This window comes from Betta splendens, chromosome 2, assembly GCF_900634795.4.
Source record: "Betta splendens chromosome 2, fBetSpl5.4, whole genome shotgun sequence".
In the NCBI taxonomy this organism is placed as follows: Eukaryota; Metazoa; Chordata; class Actinopteri; order Anabantiformes; family Osphronemidae; genus Betta; species Betta splendens.
Window position 1 is genome coordinate 19,400,426 of NC_040882.2, and position 18,813 is coordinate 19,419,238.

Here is an 18,813-nt window from a genome sequence, read left to right on the forward strand (position 1 = left end):
AATATCCAAAGCCGTGTCCAAAGCTGTTTCAGTTCATCCCTCCAGCCTGTCGGAGGCGCCCGTTTTGGATCAGTTCTGTCTTCTTCGTCATTTGTAACGTTTTTACTCATTCCTTGTCAGTTTGTTTCCCATGTGTTACATGCTAGCTTACATGTTGAGTTATGCTGTCTCATGGTCCATTTGTTTCATGTAACGATTGTCTATACCACATTCTTGTTCAGTCATTTTTTAACTCTGTATCCTGTATGCACGTTGCATTGCTTTGGCTTGGCTTTGTTGACGATACCAGTGAGTGTGTGTTAGGATTGTAGCAAAATGAAGCAACACCAGCAAATCATCACCACATAACATGATTGTGTAACATCCTGATATGTTTAAAGGAACCCTTGACAAAAACACACTCGGAAATAGAGAGGTTTTATTTCTCAAAATACAATCTAGATTTATTGATCTTATATGGCCCCATGAAAGAAATAAGATCAAAGAAAATGTAAAACCAGCTATGCAACAGGCAGGAAGGAATTCAACTAAATCATCTCTACAGCAAGAAACGTCAGTGTGGAGTGAAAAAGAACAGTGGTTTCAAAGTAATATAAAAATTTCCCATCATTAAATATACAGTACAGTGAAGCCATGGGAGACGGCTTTATTCCAGTAACTTTATTTAGAAATAAATAGCATGACTGATTGTCAAGCTCAACTTCCATCTAAATTGTAATTCATAAACACAGACATAGTAACATAAGTATTTTTAAACATGATATCAGTGTTTCACCTGTGAAATAGTTAGTTTAAACATTAATAAGTATCAGTAAAGCTATTTTTTGTCTGAGGTCAGCTTATTTTCCTAAAACCATACACAAGAGCAGGCAGAAAAAGTAGAAGGATCAGTTTCTAAAATCAGTCTGCAAAACGTAAAATAATACATGAAACCCATTCATTACACTATCACATGTACTGGGGGTCATATAAATGATGGGAGTTATATGAGATCGCTCAGCTATTGCTTTTAAAATTGGGTCATGCTCTATTTCAGTAGCAAGTCCCTGCATTCGTGAAGTGTTTTCCTCCGAGAGAAAAGGGGCCAAGAAGGTGACGACAGTGCCAAGGACACAGGAGACGCTCTCTTACAGTAGGGGCGGGAGAATTGCATAGTTCAGCAGCATCGTGTTTTTTATTGTTTGTGTTCACCGAGCCTGCTATGTTCCTGATTGAAAGTACCTGCGCAGCCCTGAAACCCTTCCCACACCTGTCGCTCATTAGAACGTGGAACGAGACGAGAGAGGTCTATTTTTACAATTGAGGGGGTGAGGACGCGAGACAGAAAGTGAGGTTTTCTGAGGCAGCGGAAAGCACTGAGTGCACGTTGCTTTCACTGCGGGTCCATTGTGAATGTAGGATTTGTTTAACCTGTGTCAATCTGTGTCGTATTGGATTTAATGGAGCCAAAACCTCACGTTGCTGCTTCTGTTATTGTGCTTCCCTCTGGTTTCTTTTTCGGAATGATAATCTCAGGCGCTGGCCCATGGTAGGAAGAAAGAAACCATAACGATGATGAGGGACAGGGAGAGAGGCAGCGAGAGGAGGAGGAGGAGCGGAAGAGAGAAGGATGGCGGCCACAGAGACGTCCGTTTGGAACCTCTGGCCTGCTCAGCTGGACTCTTCACGCTTGGCCGGCAAATGACCAGTGGCCGGACCTGTGATATGCTCTCCTGGAGGACAGACAGAACGCAGGCAGGTGGCTGTCTTACTTTACATGTCTGACCTTCCGATCTACAGATTCTGGCTTTAAAATATGAGTCAGCGACTAGATTTCGAGCTGTCAATCTTCACCTCCAGTATGATCCTGCTGTGTGTCCTGTCAGGACTGAGCCTCAGGTTCCAGCGATGAGTCCTGTTGCTGCGTCCGCCGTCGTCCTCGCTCTCAGTGGTGTCTTGGCGAGCTACTCGCGGACGCTTGCGTCTCCGCGAGCTGATTCGCTGGAGGGAACCGGGCTCCTGGAGTCTTAAGCGATGACATTGAAAGCACAATGTTGAGACTATTGCAGGGGAACAGTGAAGAGCAGAGAGACTTGTACGTGTCAGACCTGCAATCTGTATCCTCTATGTCAGCATCTGCATCGCTCTCGCCCTGTGGGTCAGACATCACACACTCTTCCTGCAGAAACAACAAAACACACAAATGTAGGGCTAAAAAGATAAACATACTGTAGAAATTGTTTCTCTCTTATTCCTTTGAATGAAAAAAACTGAGGCCCTTTAACACAACCTCCACATGGGCTTTTATTTTGAAAGTGCTGGATGAAACACCAGTGAGTCATCACACTTAACTAAAAACAACACTTCATAATGGCATTTGCCTTTGTGAGTGTCCTTGTCTTTTGCGTTTTATTATCACCCCTGTTCTTATGCGTGAATCATTTCTCCATGTGACTAATGAGGTCAGAGACTCTTAATGTGGTGGTCTCTTCCTGATTTTCCAGTATAAAGACTGGATAAGGTCAAGGGTGGTCAACCCTGTCCCCGGACATTAAGAGCTTCTGATTGGCTGAACACACCTGATCCAGGTAATAAGTAGTGGTCAAGTTGGGATAGTTTGAAAACAAGCAGGACTTCCTGTTTGTTTTAACATCTGCTGTGTAACTCGTAAAAAAAGGGACAGAGCCTCTCATCAGTCAAGCTAACATTCTTGGGTACATGCGTCCTAAAAGGTCAGACTCCTACCTTAATTTATAAGTTGGAAGATGATTTTCATGCACATTATTGATTGCTGTAAAGTTTGTTTGACACTTTATTAGTCTCACTTTTGCTGGAGAAACGACCACAGTTGCATCTTATTTCTGAGAGCAGCATAGAAAAAACACACACCGACGCTCACCTCTGTGCCGTATCCCTCGGAGTACCTGTTCAATAATACTCTGTTTCTTCCACAGTGTTCGCACAGCAGCGTGCCCTGAAAGGAGAAGGAAGCTCGTCTGATGGATTGACATCAACGTCACGAGGCGCAGATGAGAGAGACGAAGAGGTCGCCAGAAAGTGAAAGGTGCGATTGCAGCTGAAGAGACGCTCTGTGATGTGAGCAGGTTGAGCCACGGCCACAGACACTTAAGCAGGAAGCCTGAGCACTCACCGGCGTAGGCGTATGTGCTTCTGAATAAAGTGTACAGGGACCGGCCTCGCACAGACACACTACATCTACCTCTCCACAGCTCGCCCCCATCTGAGACACAGAGACAAAGAGCAGAGCAGCAAAACAACCGTGATCTGTTGACTTAATGCATCCGAGGCTTTTATCGTTAGCCGGCAGCATCATAACAAAGTACCAGCCAGGAAAGGAGTGAAGCTTTGATGGATGCATCACGTGAAGATTGAGGATCCTTTATCAAATATCCCGCGCTACAGCTTTCATATCTTCATCCCTGTCAGTGGTTCAGTGATGAGATTTCTGGCTTTTAACCTGTTCCACCTACTCGCATTTTAGAGTGGAGGATGGTTTGTGCGTTCCGCGCTGACAAATCCATGCGATGCAGTCAAAGATGTAAATAACATCGTGAACAGTTGCAGTTGGGTCGATGCTTCATCACATATGTAGCTGTCGGTAAATCAGCAGCCTCACCTCACAGTCATTGTCGGACGTCTCGCCGGAGGAGAAGAGGCCGTGGGAGTGCGAGTCCCTCCGCAGCATGACCTCTGACCTCTGACCTCTGACCTGGCTCTCGCGCTCACTCGAACCTGCCGGGACAGAGCGTCTGTTTCTTTCGCTGTTTTACAGCAGCGGCCTTTATGGTGCTCTGTGGAACTGCAGTCTGCAGTTGTCATGTCACTGTGTCGTCGTGTCTGGATGGTGCAGTACACTGTAAATTTGTGCTGAGACCCAGAGGAAGCTGTGATCGTGATCATTACACCTGCTGTACGGTCACTATGTTTAGATCAAGGCTGTTGTTTCACCTGAGAAGCCAAAGGTTACTTTGTCCAGTTTACGCCAGTTTGTGCTAATCTCTCAAACAGTATATTGACATTGGTTCATAAAATGCAGCTTTTGTCCCAATAGAAATTTTTCAAAAGGTTTAATAAAGAATCTCTTTTCATTTTCTGATTGAATACTAATGCTTTACAGATGACTAATGTGTGGGAAGATGCTCGTGATATTATGGTTAGTTTTTCATACAGTAACAAATAGTCCTGCTTCGCTCAGTGGAGGATTTCTTTTAATGGTCTTTGAAGCGTGCTGCTGTTAGTGACCCATTTGGTGCGTGTTCATCTCTCAGACTGGTCATCACATCACCTCCCGTCAACATCTGCTCAGTCTCCGCACTCCCATTACGTAATAGCCTCTGGCAGGCACCGCTGGAGCGCCACAACTTTTCACATAAAGATGTCGACACTGACATTTGTCATTTCTGATTATATTCTAAATGGATAATTTACTGCATAGACATGAAATAATTAGACTTAGTCTTGATTTAAAGCCCAGATGAAAGGAGAAGAGTGGCCCAGCTCACCTCAAACGCATCCCGTCCGGGACCATGGATTAAACCCAGCGAAGGTGAACGGAGCTGTGCGTTCAGAGGACGAGCAGCTGCACGCGGCGACGCTTCTCATTGTGGCGCGGGGAAGCCATGAGCTCGCGCAGCCTGTGGATGTTTGACATTGTAGCAAATCCTCCGCGTGATGTCAGCCCGAGCGATTAGAGTTCGGGAAGCGCGCGCTCATCTGGATACCGAGCGTTCCCAAAACAACGCGGGAGCGCGGAGAGCGGCGGGAGGGACTTCCATTAAGTACTTTCAAAATAAAAGGAAGACGGAATGAAAGTGCTGTAATTCTCCAAAGAACGTATTTTGAACGATTGGTTCAGGATCACATCAGTAAAATAATAATAATGCATGAATCTAGAGATTGACAGGTAGATTACTTAAATCTATGATAATATATCACCGTTTATTCAAATATGTTAGAAAACAATATTTGCTGAAAGCAGTTAGGTCGTACGCAGTTAAGTCTGAACCGTTAGACCTAAAAGTGTCCTGTTTTATTTCACCTCTGTGTGGAACCGCACTCTGGATTATGATCGTCATCGTGATCATGAAGGTGGTTTTATGAAGCCAACAATCTTCAGGCCCAAAGGCAGGAGTCTATGTACATACCATTGCCCGTCACGACTGCCACTGACTATGAGGTGTTAACACTGTGGTACACTGGTATGCAATTGTCCTTCAGGAAAATTAGATGTTTAACTGTTTTAAGGAACAGTACACATTCAGAAGTTTAAATTATATTTAAGATTTTTAGCCTCAAATTTACAAGCTCTGAATATATGTAATAAATCCAAATCATCATTCTTAGAAGTAATTTTTCTGATCCAACTTTCAGTAGCTTAAATAGTAATGAAGTCCTATGAGAAACATCATCACTGTCTGGCCTTCACATTATTCAGCCTTTCATATTCTATGATTACGCACAACTTTGCCAGCATCATAGCCATTCTGAGCATTTTGGTCAACACAAACACAAAGAAAAACAGATGAAAAGCAACACACAAATCTAAACAAACTGCATCAACATAGACACACAAAGGGAAACTCAGCGGAAGTTACCCAGAAATGTTTGTTCCCATGAGAAATCTATAACAGTAACAGCATTGCATTATTGCAAAAAGCACATCTGAAGTTGTGTTCCCTAAATAAAGTATAATAATAATACAGTAATAAAGTGTGACATATCCATGAAAATCGTCTTACAGTAGCATTTAAAAACTTGGAAGTCTGTTTCAGCACATCTAGGTAGAATTATTAGGAACTGATTTGCTCAAAAAGACCCTCTAAGTTGTCTATGCAGCTGGCTAGAAAAACAAATTGTTGAATAAAGGTTTAAAAACAGCCTAACATTAGCTGATTTGGGGCTAAATGTCCCATGAGGCCATGCTGCTGCTGCCAGACAGCACAGCCACTTAGGGAGATAAAGTGTAATTAGTGGAGACCTAATGACCAAGGGAGGGATTCTCATTATGGCCGAACGTCGACCATGCAAATGACCCAACCTTGCAGCCCCTATGCATTACATAACATTAATCAAAGTATTTTTTATTCAAATGTGTCTCACCCAATGTTTGTGCATTAGCCTTGTGTTTTATTTAAGAATATTTCTTCCTTCTAAGATATTGTTCTCCATGATTGTCCGCTCTCTGTGCTGCAGAACAACATTTTGGGGCATTGCGTGCATTGTCATTTGTTCGTCTTGTCTGATTTACACACGTTTGATGACTGAAGCAGGTAGTTAGTACTCACAGTAAAATCTTATAAAATAAAGTGGTAAAAAGGCAAAATCTGGTCAATCCTGGTCTTTCATGTGATTTGTAAGAGGGGGAGGCAGAAGTAGAAGGAAGTCACAGATCTTCAGAGGCTTGTGTATACAAACAAAAGATTCAAGCTCGATAAGGAAATTGAGGAAAAGGGTGCAACTCAAATAAACCAAGGCTGATGCACCAACGGACCAATTCACGTCTCTCTCTTAACTCCCATTTAAAAAGAGAAACAGAGGGAGCTTTAGATGACAGCTGGGGGGATGCGCGTCACATGGATATTCTGGAAGTTCTGCAACAAAGCTTTCCTTGGATTTTCTTGTCAGGTTTGGGCGCGGGACTAAACACAACCCTTTAAATCTCATACTCTTTTGCTGAGCTTATGAGTCTCTGGAGCACAAGCAAGGCAGCAGTCAGCTTTTGGATCTAACACAGCTTGTCATTTTTAGACTTGAGGGACAAACACTGCACCTAAGGCAATTGCCGGTTACAGTGCAGTGAGAACACCCAGAGGTGGCTAGAGAAGATTGTGATTTGGTTGTGTGAGTTATGCACGTTTGTGGTCGTCAAGTGAAGCAGAGCATCCACAGACATTCAGAAGGATATAGAGTCTGTGAGGTGGTTGCTGACTGCACAGTGAGGAGAAGAAGAGCGAAGGAAGGATTTGAATTTTGTTTTTCTGTGGAGGATAAGGAGTTTAACAAGGACGTGCTTTTAATCCAGCAGTGCTTAGGACATAATTAGACAAGAAATGTTATTTGACATCAGACTGTTTTAAAGATCCAATGAAGGAAACTGATCAAACTAAAGAAAACCCCCTGACCTGGGATTTTGACCAATCTTGGGGATCTTTTCTGAAACCAGCTGCACATCTTTGCCTCAACACCTTGGACTTCTCGGACCTCTGGGATGAGAAAGACAGTATAGAGGATGAGGGAACCATTTCTACTAATGAGCCCTCAAGTCTCCCGGTCCCTCCGACACCCCCTCCTCTTCCTCCTCCTCCTCCTCCTATTGCACCAGCTTTGCCCTTGACTTCCACCAAAGATACAACCATTAAATGTCGCACTTTGAAGCTTCATTGGCGGGAAATGCAGACCTTGGCTCCACTTCCCAGGAAGACACGCTTTGGGACTCAGACTATTTGGGCCAGTCTTGAGCCAGTGAATTTGGATACAAACCACCTTAGCTACCTTTTTGAATCAAAGAGCAATAGCACCTGCTTAAATGTGGCTTCAGGACGGCAGGTAAGATGGAGGAACCTAACATGTGCTTTCGTAAGCTTTGCCATGTTTTTAGATTAGGTCATTTTAAAATAAGTCAGAGCCCTTTTCCTCTTCTAGTCCTTGCTCAAGGGTGGTTGATTGTTGGTTCAAATATCTCATCTGCTTCTTTTTACCTCTGCAGAAGCAGCCTTCAGTGTCAGTGTTGGGGATGAAACGTAGTAACATTATCACCATCGCACTTAGTAGCCTGCCCCCTCCCCGCCTCCTGCCTCCTGCCATCTACAGCATGGACAAAGGTGTGCTGGACAGAGAGGATGTCCAGGTGCAGTAGAGCATATGTCCTCCAGAATATAAGCCTCAACATTTAGGCAGCTATTTTGTTGGACAGGAATTTTACTGATACTCCTATTTCAGTTGATCTCACCTTCTTCCTACAACAGCGGCTTCAGGCGTTGATCCCAACAGAGGAAGAGCTTTGCCTGATCAAGGAGGCTCAGACCCAGAACCCCCACGCTCCTCTGGCCCAGGCCGAGCTTTGCCTGCTCACTCTGGGGGAAATTCCTCATCTGCAGTGCAGGCTCCAGCTATGGAGCTTTGTTCTGGATTATGACTCTTTAGAGCAGGTAGTAAAAGTGGAATGGTGTGGAAGGTGCTTAACACTCAAGCCTCTTCCCAGAGTTTCGATTGCTCACGTTGTTTGAATGAATAAATATGTGCTTCTCTTTGACAGGAAATAGCCGAGCCTCTGTTTCATCTGAAGTTAGCCATGGAGCAGCTCGCAGCCAGCCAGACCTTTAGGTGCATTCTAGCAACAGTGCTAGCGATTGGGAACTTTCTCAATGGCTGTAAGGTGGGTACACTGATCTCAAGCTATATCATATTCATTTTAATACTGTTTTGATTTTTGGTGCATATAATTTTTTTCATATTTTGCTACACTAAGGCTCGTGGTTTTGAGTTGAGTTATCTGGGAAAGCTGTCCCAGGTGAGGGATACTCACTCCCGCCAACCCCTGCTCCACCATGTGTGTGTGCTTCTGCTGCAGCTTTACCCACAATGCTCTGACCTCTACTCTGACATCACAGCTGTTACTAAAGCTGGCAAGGTGTGTATGTGCATGTTTTAAAGGTGGGGGTGTATTAGAGTCTGAGGGAGGATTATTTCAATATAACAAAATGGCTGAAATACTACATAATATGTAGATTCTATCACACTGTGAAGAATAAGCTGTATAATGTTAGTATGAACTAGTAATCAAAGTCTTATGATTAATCCTGAATTAAATCAATGCAATCAATGTTCATATGAGTACAGGATTTTAAGATGTAATTCTAATCATCACAGTGCAACTACTCCCTGGTCCAGTCCAGCCTTTCTCAGCTAGAGTGCCTGTGCAAAGCATCATGGGAGCAGCTGAAAGTACTAGACAAGAGTGAGGAAAAAAGAAAAGTAGGAAAGGTTGAGAAAAGGAGAGGAGGTGGAGATGAGGCACTGGCTCCAGAGGGTTCACTGCGTCATAAACTGCCGAAGATTCTCAAAGAATGCGAAGAGAGGCTGAAGGTGCTTAGAGCGGTCCACCGCCGAGTCATGAACAGGTATCTAGTCATTTTATACAATCAAAATAAAGTCACATTAAATTGTATATCTCTCTATGTCATAAGTGGCGTTGAGTTGAGTTAGAAGTCAAAACATTTCATTTTCATCTACATTGTTGTTTCTCTAGGTTCCATTCATTCCTCTTATTTCTAGGCTACTCCCGAACTATGGTTAGAGACACCAAAGCAGAGGACTTCTGTAAAACCATCAGTAACTTTTCCCTGGAGTACAGGACCATACAACAAGCGATTCTCCTACAGCGAGAGAGGGAGCGACAGAAAACTGGACCAGAAAGACTGGGTACCAACACTCCCACCATCAGGACGAAACGTCAGCAAACCCCAGCACAGGTTGATATTTGTATGAATGTACAGAGCCTTGACAAGTTATGAAACGTGTTTCCTGTTACTCACAGGTGTTAATTCATTATGTGCCTATTCAACAGGGGAGTGAGAAAAGTGAGGAGCAGTGTAAACTTGAGGAGGTGCTGAAAACACCAGAATCCACCTGGAGGCTTGATTCTACTCTGCCTCGACACCGCAGGAGGGCTGCAGAGATCCAAGGTACTTAGTAAGACAGTCAACCATTATTACACTCTCCACATGGTAAACTAACCCGTGTTTGTTTTGCATCTTAGGTACATTCTCACTGAAATTGAAGTGGTGATTCTGCTTTTCTTCACAATCTGTGAGTCACTAGTGTTAGATGTAAAACGTTTGTTAAAAAAAGGTGCTGTATGTGTGGTTGTTATATGTTACACTGGCATATGCCTCGAATGCAAAACATGTAAAATGTAAAATAAAAAATGATTTGAAATTCTGGTGTGGTAAAAGTACAGAAATCAATCAACTCAATCAAAGAGTAATACAGTATTAAGAATTAAAATATAAATAAATACAATCCTAAAATATGATAAAATAAAAATGCTTTTTAAACATGTCTGTTTTCTTCAGAACTCTATTCTGGACTGTTGCATTGGTTTATTTATTGTTATTATCAGGGTATATGACGCCATACTGCAAGTTAATGTGTAACTTGGCAACTAGGGACAACGTTCGAATATTTTTCTGTTTGTACTGTTCTTTGGCCCACCCGCACCTCAGCACGCGCGTCACGGACGCCTCGCTTGCGTGTGTCCATTGTTATTAATAAAGGCTTTTTAATGCAAGCGAAACAATGTGTAAAGGGAACGAGTTTGTCTCGATCTCTAAGTGTCGCTGCTATTTATTTGTTTTAACTTAGTGAGAATTTAATAAATCTGTGCCCAGTTCAGCGTAAGTGACTCGTCATGCAACAGCATAAGTGACCAGTGCAACAGCCAATCCGTGAAGACAATATAGACAGAGGTGGGTTTAGCATATCCAATCATAACCTGTAATGCGGCGGTGGGCGTGTCCCCGTTGGTCGGCGTACAAGTCGACGCCATTTCGTGTCCACTGGTTTGAAGGTGATACAAACAGCCTGCAGAGCCGTAAGCGGACCTTTACCTACTCACGTTAGAACAGCTCTTTTACTAATTTTTAGTATTAAGCTCCTGGTGAGTATTTTTAACCGAGAGATTTTTCCCTATTTTTAATTTTTTCGTGACTTTTAACCGTGTTTGGGACTTTTTGTTTTTATTTTTAATGCATTTTTCTAGGCTGGTATTGCTCAGACTGTGTTGGTTTTAGTGGCGTACATTTTGTCATGGCAGTATCACCTGCGCAGAAACTAGTTTTTAGTAGCTTTCCCAACAAGATTTTTGCGTTTATTTTTCGAATAATACAATTGAACACCTCCATTTTCAGGGCTGCTGTCTGACCCTATTGTTTATTTGGTTGTGGTTATATTTTCGAGGACAAAATATGCAAGATGGTTCCAGTCTTTTCTGGACTGTGGTCAAAACGTGTCTTTCTTTTTCTGGAAATGTGCTTTTGAAAGGTCTTTTTTTATTCTCATACGTTGTTCTGCACCCACATTTAAAAAGATTTGCAGTTACTGACTTTGACTGATAACACGTTTTTCTTGGTTATTTTGCTCAGACAGTTGATCTCCTAAAGGCAATCTCACAGGAATACTGTCATTTTTCAGGCAAGATGTTTTTCCATGGGGATGGATGCGTTTAAAAAAACATTAACACTACCTATATTCTATTTGTCAGTAATGGCGTTGGAGATTTCTGCAGCATTGGTGCAACATAATATGTGCATTTGTTAAATAAGTCTGTTGGTTAAAACCAATTTTATTAGCATATGGCAGGTAATTCTGATGAAGGCCCATATATTGAGCTGCAGTGAAGCATATCCAGGCCCAGACCTCTGCATTGCTCTGTTTGCTCTGTATTTGTAAGAAACTATTAATTTGTAGTATATGTTTAGATCTGTCCGCAGGCTGGTTATTCTCTCAATGCCTAACATGTTTACTGACGTTAGTTTAATCATTATTAGAGGTGTGAAATCAAATACATGTTTAGCAGTCAGTCCAGCAATCCAGTGACCTTCGACTTCACTTCCTTATTGTTGTTGACTCAAAACCAGGCAGGAAGAGCCCCATGCTCATTTTTGATTGACCCTTTGAAATTCTGGTTTAAATTGATGGGATATGACTTTATTCCCCAATGTGGAAATTCTAGTAATGTTTGTTGCATGTAAAGTAAATTGGTCACCATCAGAACAGTATGAAAACCAGCCATTACCTGTTTATTAAACAATAATGCATCGCAGATCGTTTGTTCATAATCCTCAGTTTCACCAATTTATTGATTGGTAAATAAGTGATCACAGTTTGAGTTGTACCTTGGGTGACTAACAACATAAGGCTTGATTTGTACTTCCTTTAGCAGTCATCAAGTTAAAGTGTGAGGTAATAATAAAGTTGGCAAGTTGTTTAGTTTCTTTTTTTTTCTTCTTGTGCTATCAGTTCCTCGTCTGCTCTAAAACATTTTAGTTTTTCAGTTTTATTTCTATTTTTGGATACTTTCCTTTCTAATGTTGCATTTTTCTTTTCCCCCTGTTTAGTTTTGAAGCCACTTTTTTGATCAGCGGCAAATCGTAAGTTGGTCTCAACCTTTTTTTGTTTTTTTAATTCAATTTTTGCATCTTTTTTTTATATTTCACTTTTGTTTTAATCCTCTGTAAATTAACCCCCTTCCCCCTCCTAGGACAAGTAGCATGTAGTGTTTATTTATTGGTTTAGTAGAAAAATCATTATTTTTACTATGCTACTGGTGTTTTAAATGAGCCTCCCACTTGTTCCCAATTCATGGATATGAAGTATGAGTGGTCAATTTTATCTCATTGTCAAATAACACTCCCTTAACTCCCTCTTGTGGCGAGTCCTTAAATTAAGGACCAGCAAAAGCAATGTATCCCGTTTTTTGCTGCCTTTGCTATTTCCTTTTTATATTTAGCCTTTTCCTTTCCTTTTTGAGTGTGCATGCTTTTTCATAGAATGGAATCTGGTCCATGAGCCAAACATACACAAAAAGCAGTATTTACGCTTACACCCCAACTGTGGAGCCATTAAATTGGCTTGCTACATTAATAACATTAACACTAACCGATTCATTGACCACTAATACAGTATCTGTAATTTAAAAATATCACTTTCAACAGATCAATAACTACCATGTTTTTATTGTCTGCTTTTATTGAGCTTTTTTTAAGATCTCAAACATTTTAAAGATTATATTCTTTTACCCAACTTACTGTTTATTATTACCACTCACAAAAGCTGTACATTTGCATTTACTGAACAGCTGTTCAGCCTGTTTCCGAGCATGAGTCCCAAGAGCTGCATTTGCAGCATCTTCCACAGTTGAAGCACAAACATTAAGCCACACCTCACTGACATGACTGTACCCTCAAAATGCTGAACTAAAACTAAAGCTTTGAAGAAATCCAGGCCCTCACACAATAAAGCCCAGATGAGGCACAGAATAGGAGAACTGCCATAAATGAACATGATGAAGCATGAGGCTCCTACTAAAAAAACAGAACCAAAAAAAAAATGTTTATATGTAATTCTATATTATAAATATCCCTAGGGAGAAACACTACCGTAATTTTCTACCTGTTGAGATGATGAGCCTCTGTTTGAGCCTGATAAGCCATCCAGCCTTATTTACACATTAATGAACATGGTGGCAGCCATTGCTGGTTGTTAAAGCAGAGTTTACTGCAGATTTTCAAGCTTTTTTTACACACGGATGCTGATAATTCATTGCAGTGTGGCGAACAGTACAAGAGAGTGGACAGTATGTAACATGTAGACAAGTTCTATTAGCACAACAGGATTACAAGTGTGCAGAAGTAGATAGTAATCACTAGCTGTAGTCTGGCAGGATATCATATATACACATTAAAGCTTTAATGATGAAATTAATAAACAAACTCTAGATAATGTATACGAATGTATGTGTTTCTGCTATTTTGTCCAGCCTGTGTGAATTTTTTGACAGTATTTGTATATAAAATAATCTTGTAATTTGCAACAGTGTCCATGTGCCTAAACTCTGGATGTTCCCCCTTGTTCCCCAACAAGCCATAAAGAATTTGAAACATTTCCAGAGCGGCGTTGTCCTCCCCACCCCCACCATCTGGCGTTGCAGACACACTGTCAGTTTGCCAAGCAATAGAAACCTCTCAGCTGAATCTCAGAGCAGAGCAGAGCAGAGCTTTGCGTTTTGGCCAGACAGCGGTACACCATGTAATCCCCATGCTGGTGGCTGCTGGCCGGAGAGGGAGCAGCTGCTGCGGGGTTACAGCATATCCCAGCCTGCAGCAGTGTTGTGTCTTGGCAGGTGAGATATGGCTTCATAACTGCTGAAGTGGTTCATTATAGAGGGAGCGTCTCTTTTAAGATTGAAAAAACAACTAACAAATTGAAAAGGAAATAATGCATTTATCTGTATGGGGTGGACAAAATAACAAACACTGTACTATGACACCTGCTCCAGAGGATCAACATCCCAAAGAGTTTTTTCCACTATTCTATTGACTATAAAACACCTAAGGAGTGAGAGAGTTCATCATCATACAGCAGACAAAGAATATTAACACAAGCTTCGTGGTATTTACTAAGCAATAATAGGATTCACCGCTGGAACAAAATTGACCATTATACGCGTCATTCAAGTGCTGTTACTATTAAAACATTTTCCTATGTTTATAGAAATATTAGACTCTCTAAATGCATTTTTGTCATAACAACCGTTTATCCCACAGGTTTTTTTTATGGCTGCCTCTGTTTTTTAAACATTTGATCGACCCTCTCCTGAATGACCCCTCCTTACGTTTTAAGATAAATGAAACGTATGGAGTTGCAGTAGATGTCTCCCACAGTTACTGACTCCATCTCTTATAGTTCCTCGACGGCCTTCTTCTCTCCAACAGACTCAGACAGGCAGGCAGACCTCCACCAACCGAGCACAGACACAATGGAGTGAGTGCTGGCTGCTTCAGGTCCCGATCAAACCATTAAATATTGTTTTCAAGAAAAAAAACTAGTTATTTGTATGTTTTTAAACCAGAGATAATAGTACTTTTTTAAATATTAAAAACTGCACAAATACAAAAACATTTAGATAATGTAAGGAATAATGTTGCACTGCGAGACTAAGTGGTTTTTGTGTTAGCAGTTGAAGTGTATGAAATCTGCTGCCACCTGTAGTTGATGCTAAAGTTAGTATATTTGTTAAAAGTGTAAATCACATGTAAGTCAAAAATACCAAACATCTTTCAGGTCCAGCTTCTCCTTATTATAAGGAAAATTTTAAGGCTTTAATTTCTTTTTTGTAATGATGTAAATGAACCTAACACATTTCTAATTAAAAACATAAATACTTTCACCATTTTCCAGATCTATTACTTTCTGCTTTTATTATTATTATTATTATTATTATTATTATTATTATTATTATTATTATTATTATTATTATTATTATTATTATTATTATTATTATTATTATTATTATTATCTTCTGTTCAGGTTGACTTTGATCACATGTGGACATGTGGAGATATTCTAGTGTTTCATAGATACCACAATATAATGTGCTGGCTATCTTATTTTGGTCTGTCTTTTTTTTCTGTCCATCTCCACCTGGCTCCTCCTCTTTTTTGTTAGTTGGTCATCGTCCTCCACCTCCAGCCTGATGTCCAGCAGCAACGTGACCAACAAGACTGACCCCCGGTCCCTCAATTCCCGCGTCTTTATTGGCAACCTAAACACTCTGCTGGTCACCAAGGCCGACGTGGAGGCAATTTTCTCCAAGTACGGCAAGGTCGTCGGCTGCTCTGTCCACAAGGGCTACGCCTTTGTTCAGTACTCCAATGAAAGGAACGCCAGGGCCGCCGTGGCAGGCGAGGATGGCCGAATGATAGTGGGACAGGTTTTAGGTGAGGTACAGGGGTGGTGGGCAATGTCAACCCTAAAATTACAATCACATCCCCTTTCTGTGAATAGCAAGATGACACATGGCAACAACCACTAATTGATGATTGCACACTTCACATTAAATCAGGCCTTACGATGTGTCTTAAAATGAAGCTACAGGCAAGAGTTTATTTTCTCCTAACACCTTTCTCTTCAAGGTCACAGCAGCGTATCCCAGAATGCACTGGTGAGAAGAAAAGGAAATATTACAAACAGGATGAATATGTTGATGGATTATAAGTCAAATTTTATTTTCAATGTACACACATCTGTTTGTGTACAGTTTACAGTTTTAAAATTTAAACCTTTCAGCTTTCTTTATTTACACCAGCTAAGCTCTTTGCTGCCCTCTAGTGCTAACACCAGGGACTCAATGACTTATTGGTGTTTGTGCTAAGATCCCATTCCATGTGCTTCTCATCAGAATTTTCAGATTGTTTGTTGATGCAAGCCAGTTATAAATGTTAGTAAGTGTTCATATGAGGCATCTGTTAGGTGCAAAACCTGCATGAGTCTAAAATAACAAACCGTCAGATCGAGGTGAAGAAGTCAAAAACGTGTTAATTAAAAAAAAATCACACTTTCTGCTGGCACTATGTTCTTTTCTCTTCTTTTAACTCACTCTTTTTCCACACTCAGATATCAACCTGGCAGGCGAGCCCAAACCCCACAGATCGAAGACAGTGAAGCGCTCTGCTGGAGACATGTATAGGTTAGTCCAACTGTGCACGCAGCTCATGCTAAAACAAGTATTCATTCTAGTTCATTCTTTGACTTAAATAAAGTCAAACAGTTGTTGTTTGTGGTGTGGATAAACTCACTCGCTCTGTTTACAGTTCATCTTTAGATCTGGATTATGACTTTCAAAGAGATTATTATGACAGGTAAGGTGTGATTTCTACTGGCTGCAGAAATCTTTAGCACTTAGTGTCTAAACAGTGTTTATGCTTTAAGTCTTTCATGTTACACAATCATAGTTTTCATCCTATATTTGTTATATAATTCGAATTAAACTATTTTAATAAATCAAGAAGTAAAAATTCGGACAAAGTTTGACCATTTATGATATACTGACGTCATTCTGCAATTATGTCAGGATGTACTCCTATCAGTCCCGCGCGCCTCCTCCACCTCTGTCCCGTGCTGTCATCCCTTCAAAACGTCCAAGGGTCAGTCTGAGTGGAGGAGGCAACCGTCGAACCAAAACTACCTTCTCCTCGTCCTCTAGGAGCAGCCAAAGGACCTCCCGCACAAGTATGTTATACACGTAACTGTTTAAGATGTGGACTGCCATAGACTTCTATACGTAAATGCGTCCCCATCACCTCTGTGTCCCACAGTGAGGGTTGATGACCTGCAGACCATCAAAAGAGAGCTGACACAAATCAAACACAAGGTGGATTCCCTGCTAGACAGCTTAGAGCGCATGGAGAGGGACCACAGCAAGAAGTCAGGTGAGCCTTATTTTAGTTCAGGGAGATATCACTGATATCAAAATACTAATCAGCATAACTATTAAGTCAATTTTTTAAACCTTTGAGTTCACCTTGACTGGTTTTTAATAAGACAAATGCTTGGGTGTTGTCTGCACACACTGAATATTGTTCTATTTGCATTTCTCTTTATCCCACCACAGATAAAAGCTCCAAACCAGAACCGGGTGAGCTGTCTCCACTCCATTCGTCCACCTCCAGTAAAAAGGAGGACAGCATGAAACGAGACAGGGAGAGCCAGGAGCTGAATGACTCCTATGAAGAGGAGGGAGATCTGCTGGAGGACGAGGTGAGAGAAGAAGGGGAACGGAGTGAAAGCTACTGTAAGTTGTTGGTAATTTTTTTGAAGGTTATTAATTGACGATATAAAAATGTTCAGAATTAATTTAACAGTGCAGTAAATCATGTGTTATAATAAATTAACATGTTTCCTTTTACTTCTGTGCAGATTAAAGGTAGAAGGAGGAAGGAGGAGGATGAGGAGAAGGAAGGTGAACAGGAGGAAGGAGAGGATGACGGTGATAGCGCCAATGGAGATGAGGCCTAAAAACTACACACACACGTGCACACATACACAAACACCAATTGTGTATAATGTTATCACTACATTGTATATAGTAATGTGCTTGTATCTGCAGATTTGACTGAATGGGTTTATATTAACTGTATTATATATTGCTACCATTATATTATACTTTAGGTTCTGTATCTAATAGTCAATTTTTAAATTTGTGTTTTTTATTTGCTTTAATATCCAAGAAATACGATTTATGCTGCAATGTCCCAGATTTAAATTTGTATACAATTTTAAGTATGATCATGATACAGGTGCCGTACAGTCGCCTCCTAACCAGCAGGTGGCAGTGTGTCATAATACCTGCAAACCTAACATACCCACAGGGACCTTTTTTGTTTAGAAAACATTTTCACATTCTTTTTCATGGCAAGTGTGTACAAAATCTCTCGTCGTCCTGCTCCAATGCTTCACTTCAATTTATGTTGTTCTCAAAATAGTTTTGTTTGTTGTGTTACAATCCTCGTTAACCTTGACTCGTGTACGGCAGTGTCGGTTCTTGTTTGGCTCCTTCTGTTGATGCTCATTTCATTTAACTGCACTGGTGAAAGTGAATAAACACGTTTTTCCATGTTGTTAAAACCCACATGGAGGTTTTGTGGGTATTTTGTGTGACACCAAGGTGAGGATTTATAGGAGGTGTGGTCCTACACAATTAAGCTGTGGGAGGCGGTTTTAGTTTGCAAAGATGCACACAGGTTTAGACTGGGTTTGACACGCAACATTTTATTACCTTGTTGTGTAGACATGTGTAGCTAAACATCTTTAAATCTGCCTCATGCAAGTACTGTATAGTAGCTTTTTAATGTAATGAAATATTTATCTCTTTGTGCAAATCAAATTTGCCAAAATGTTGCATTATGAAAACCATTATTGGAACATGTACACTACAGTATCAATGCATCAGTTAATAGTTGATGAAAGAGAATCACATCGTTTAGTAAAGTTTGTGGATTAAAAGTGTCTTCACTGAGGGGCATTTAAGCAGATTTATGCATGTATTACTGGACTAATAGCTGATGATGTTACAGCTAATGTAGAAATATTCAAGGATATCTGTTTGGCTGAGCTGTACTGGCCCTTTAAGATACTTCTTAGTTCTAGTCAAAGCTTTTTTCTTACATTGAAAATTTAAAACATTTGGATTCTGACTTTTAGCTACACATGCAAAGGAAAAATTGAAATAACTCTGCTTGAAGCACACAAGCTTGT

At 40.9% G+C, this 18,813-nt stretch overlaps 3 protein-coding genes across 12 annotated transcripts; 2 read left to right on the plus strand and 1 right to left on the minus strand.

Annotated features, from left to right (window-relative positions):
• Window positions 1–404: 404 nt before the first annotated feature.
• si:ch211-63p21.1 (uncharacterized) lies at window positions 405–4,706 on the minus strand. Of its 2 annotated transcripts, XM_029142613.3 has the most exons (7): window positions 4,503–4,706; window positions 3,617–3,732; window positions 3,131–3,220; window positions 2,879–2,953; window positions 2,088–2,158; window positions 1,834–2,005; window positions 405–1,712 (listed from the first exon to the last, which is right to left on the minus strand). In XM_029142613.3, exons 2-7 carry the CDS (start codon window positions 3,683–3,685, stop codon window positions 1,512–1,514), a joined length of 678 nt encoding a protein of 225 aa, XP_028998446.1. In that variant the 5' UTR covers window positions 3,686–3,732; window positions 4,503–4,706; the 3' UTR covers window positions 405–1,511. The 2 variants fall into 2 exon arrangements, with proteins under 2 accessions (XP_028998446.1, XP_028998445.1); XM_029142612.3 differs by having other exon boundaries at window positions 3,131–3,732; window positions 4,503–4,705.
• si:ch211-63p21.2 (FH1/FH2 domain-containing protein 1) lies at window positions 2,912–11,988 on the plus strand. Of its 2 annotated transcripts, none has more exons than XM_055506329.1 (9): window positions 2,912–3,043; window positions 7,706–7,846; window positions 7,965–8,147; window positions 8,255–8,374; window positions 8,468–8,629; window positions 8,869–9,119; window positions 9,248–9,470; window positions 9,566–9,683; window positions 9,758–11,988. In XM_055506329.1, the coding sequence occupies exons 2-9, from the start codon at window positions 7,733–7,735 to the stop codon at window positions 9,784–9,786; spliced, it is 1,200 nt and encodes a 399-aa protein (XP_055362304.1). In that variant the 5' UTR covers window positions 2,912–3,043; window positions 7,706–7,732; the 3' UTR covers window positions 9,787–11,988. The 2 variants fall into 2 exon arrangements, with proteins under 2 accessions (XP_055362304.1, XP_028988579.1); XM_029132746.2 differs by lacking the exon at window positions 2,912–3,043 and adding an exon at window positions 4,893–7,545.
• Window positions 10,536–18,187, plus strand: LOC114845021 (heterogeneous nuclear ribonucleoprotein C). 8 transcript variants are annotated; one of them, XM_029132802.2, is made up of 10 exons: window positions 10,536–10,657; window positions 12,117–12,149; window positions 14,464–14,541; window positions 15,226–15,497; window positions 16,174–16,246; window positions 16,371–16,418; window positions 16,631–16,788; window positions 16,875–16,988; window positions 17,171–17,316; window positions 17,476–18,187. In XM_029132802.2, exons 3-10 carry the CDS (start codon window positions 14,537–14,539, stop codon window positions 17,572–17,574), a joined length of 915 nt encoding a protein of 304 aa, XP_028988635.1. In that variant the 5' UTR covers window positions 10,536–10,657; window positions 12,117–12,149; window positions 14,464–14,536; the 3' UTR covers window positions 17,575–18,187. The 8 variants fall into 8 exon arrangements, with proteins under 8 accessions (XP_028988635.1, XP_028988627.1, XP_028988661.1 ...); XM_029132794.2 differs by having other exon boundaries at window positions 14,493–14,541; XM_029132776.3 differs by lacking the exon at window positions 10,536–10,657 and adding an exon at window positions 13,642–13,900 and having other exon boundaries at window positions 12,024–12,149; window positions 14,493–14,541.
• The last annotated feature ends 626 nt before the right edge of the window (window positions 18,188–18,813 follow it).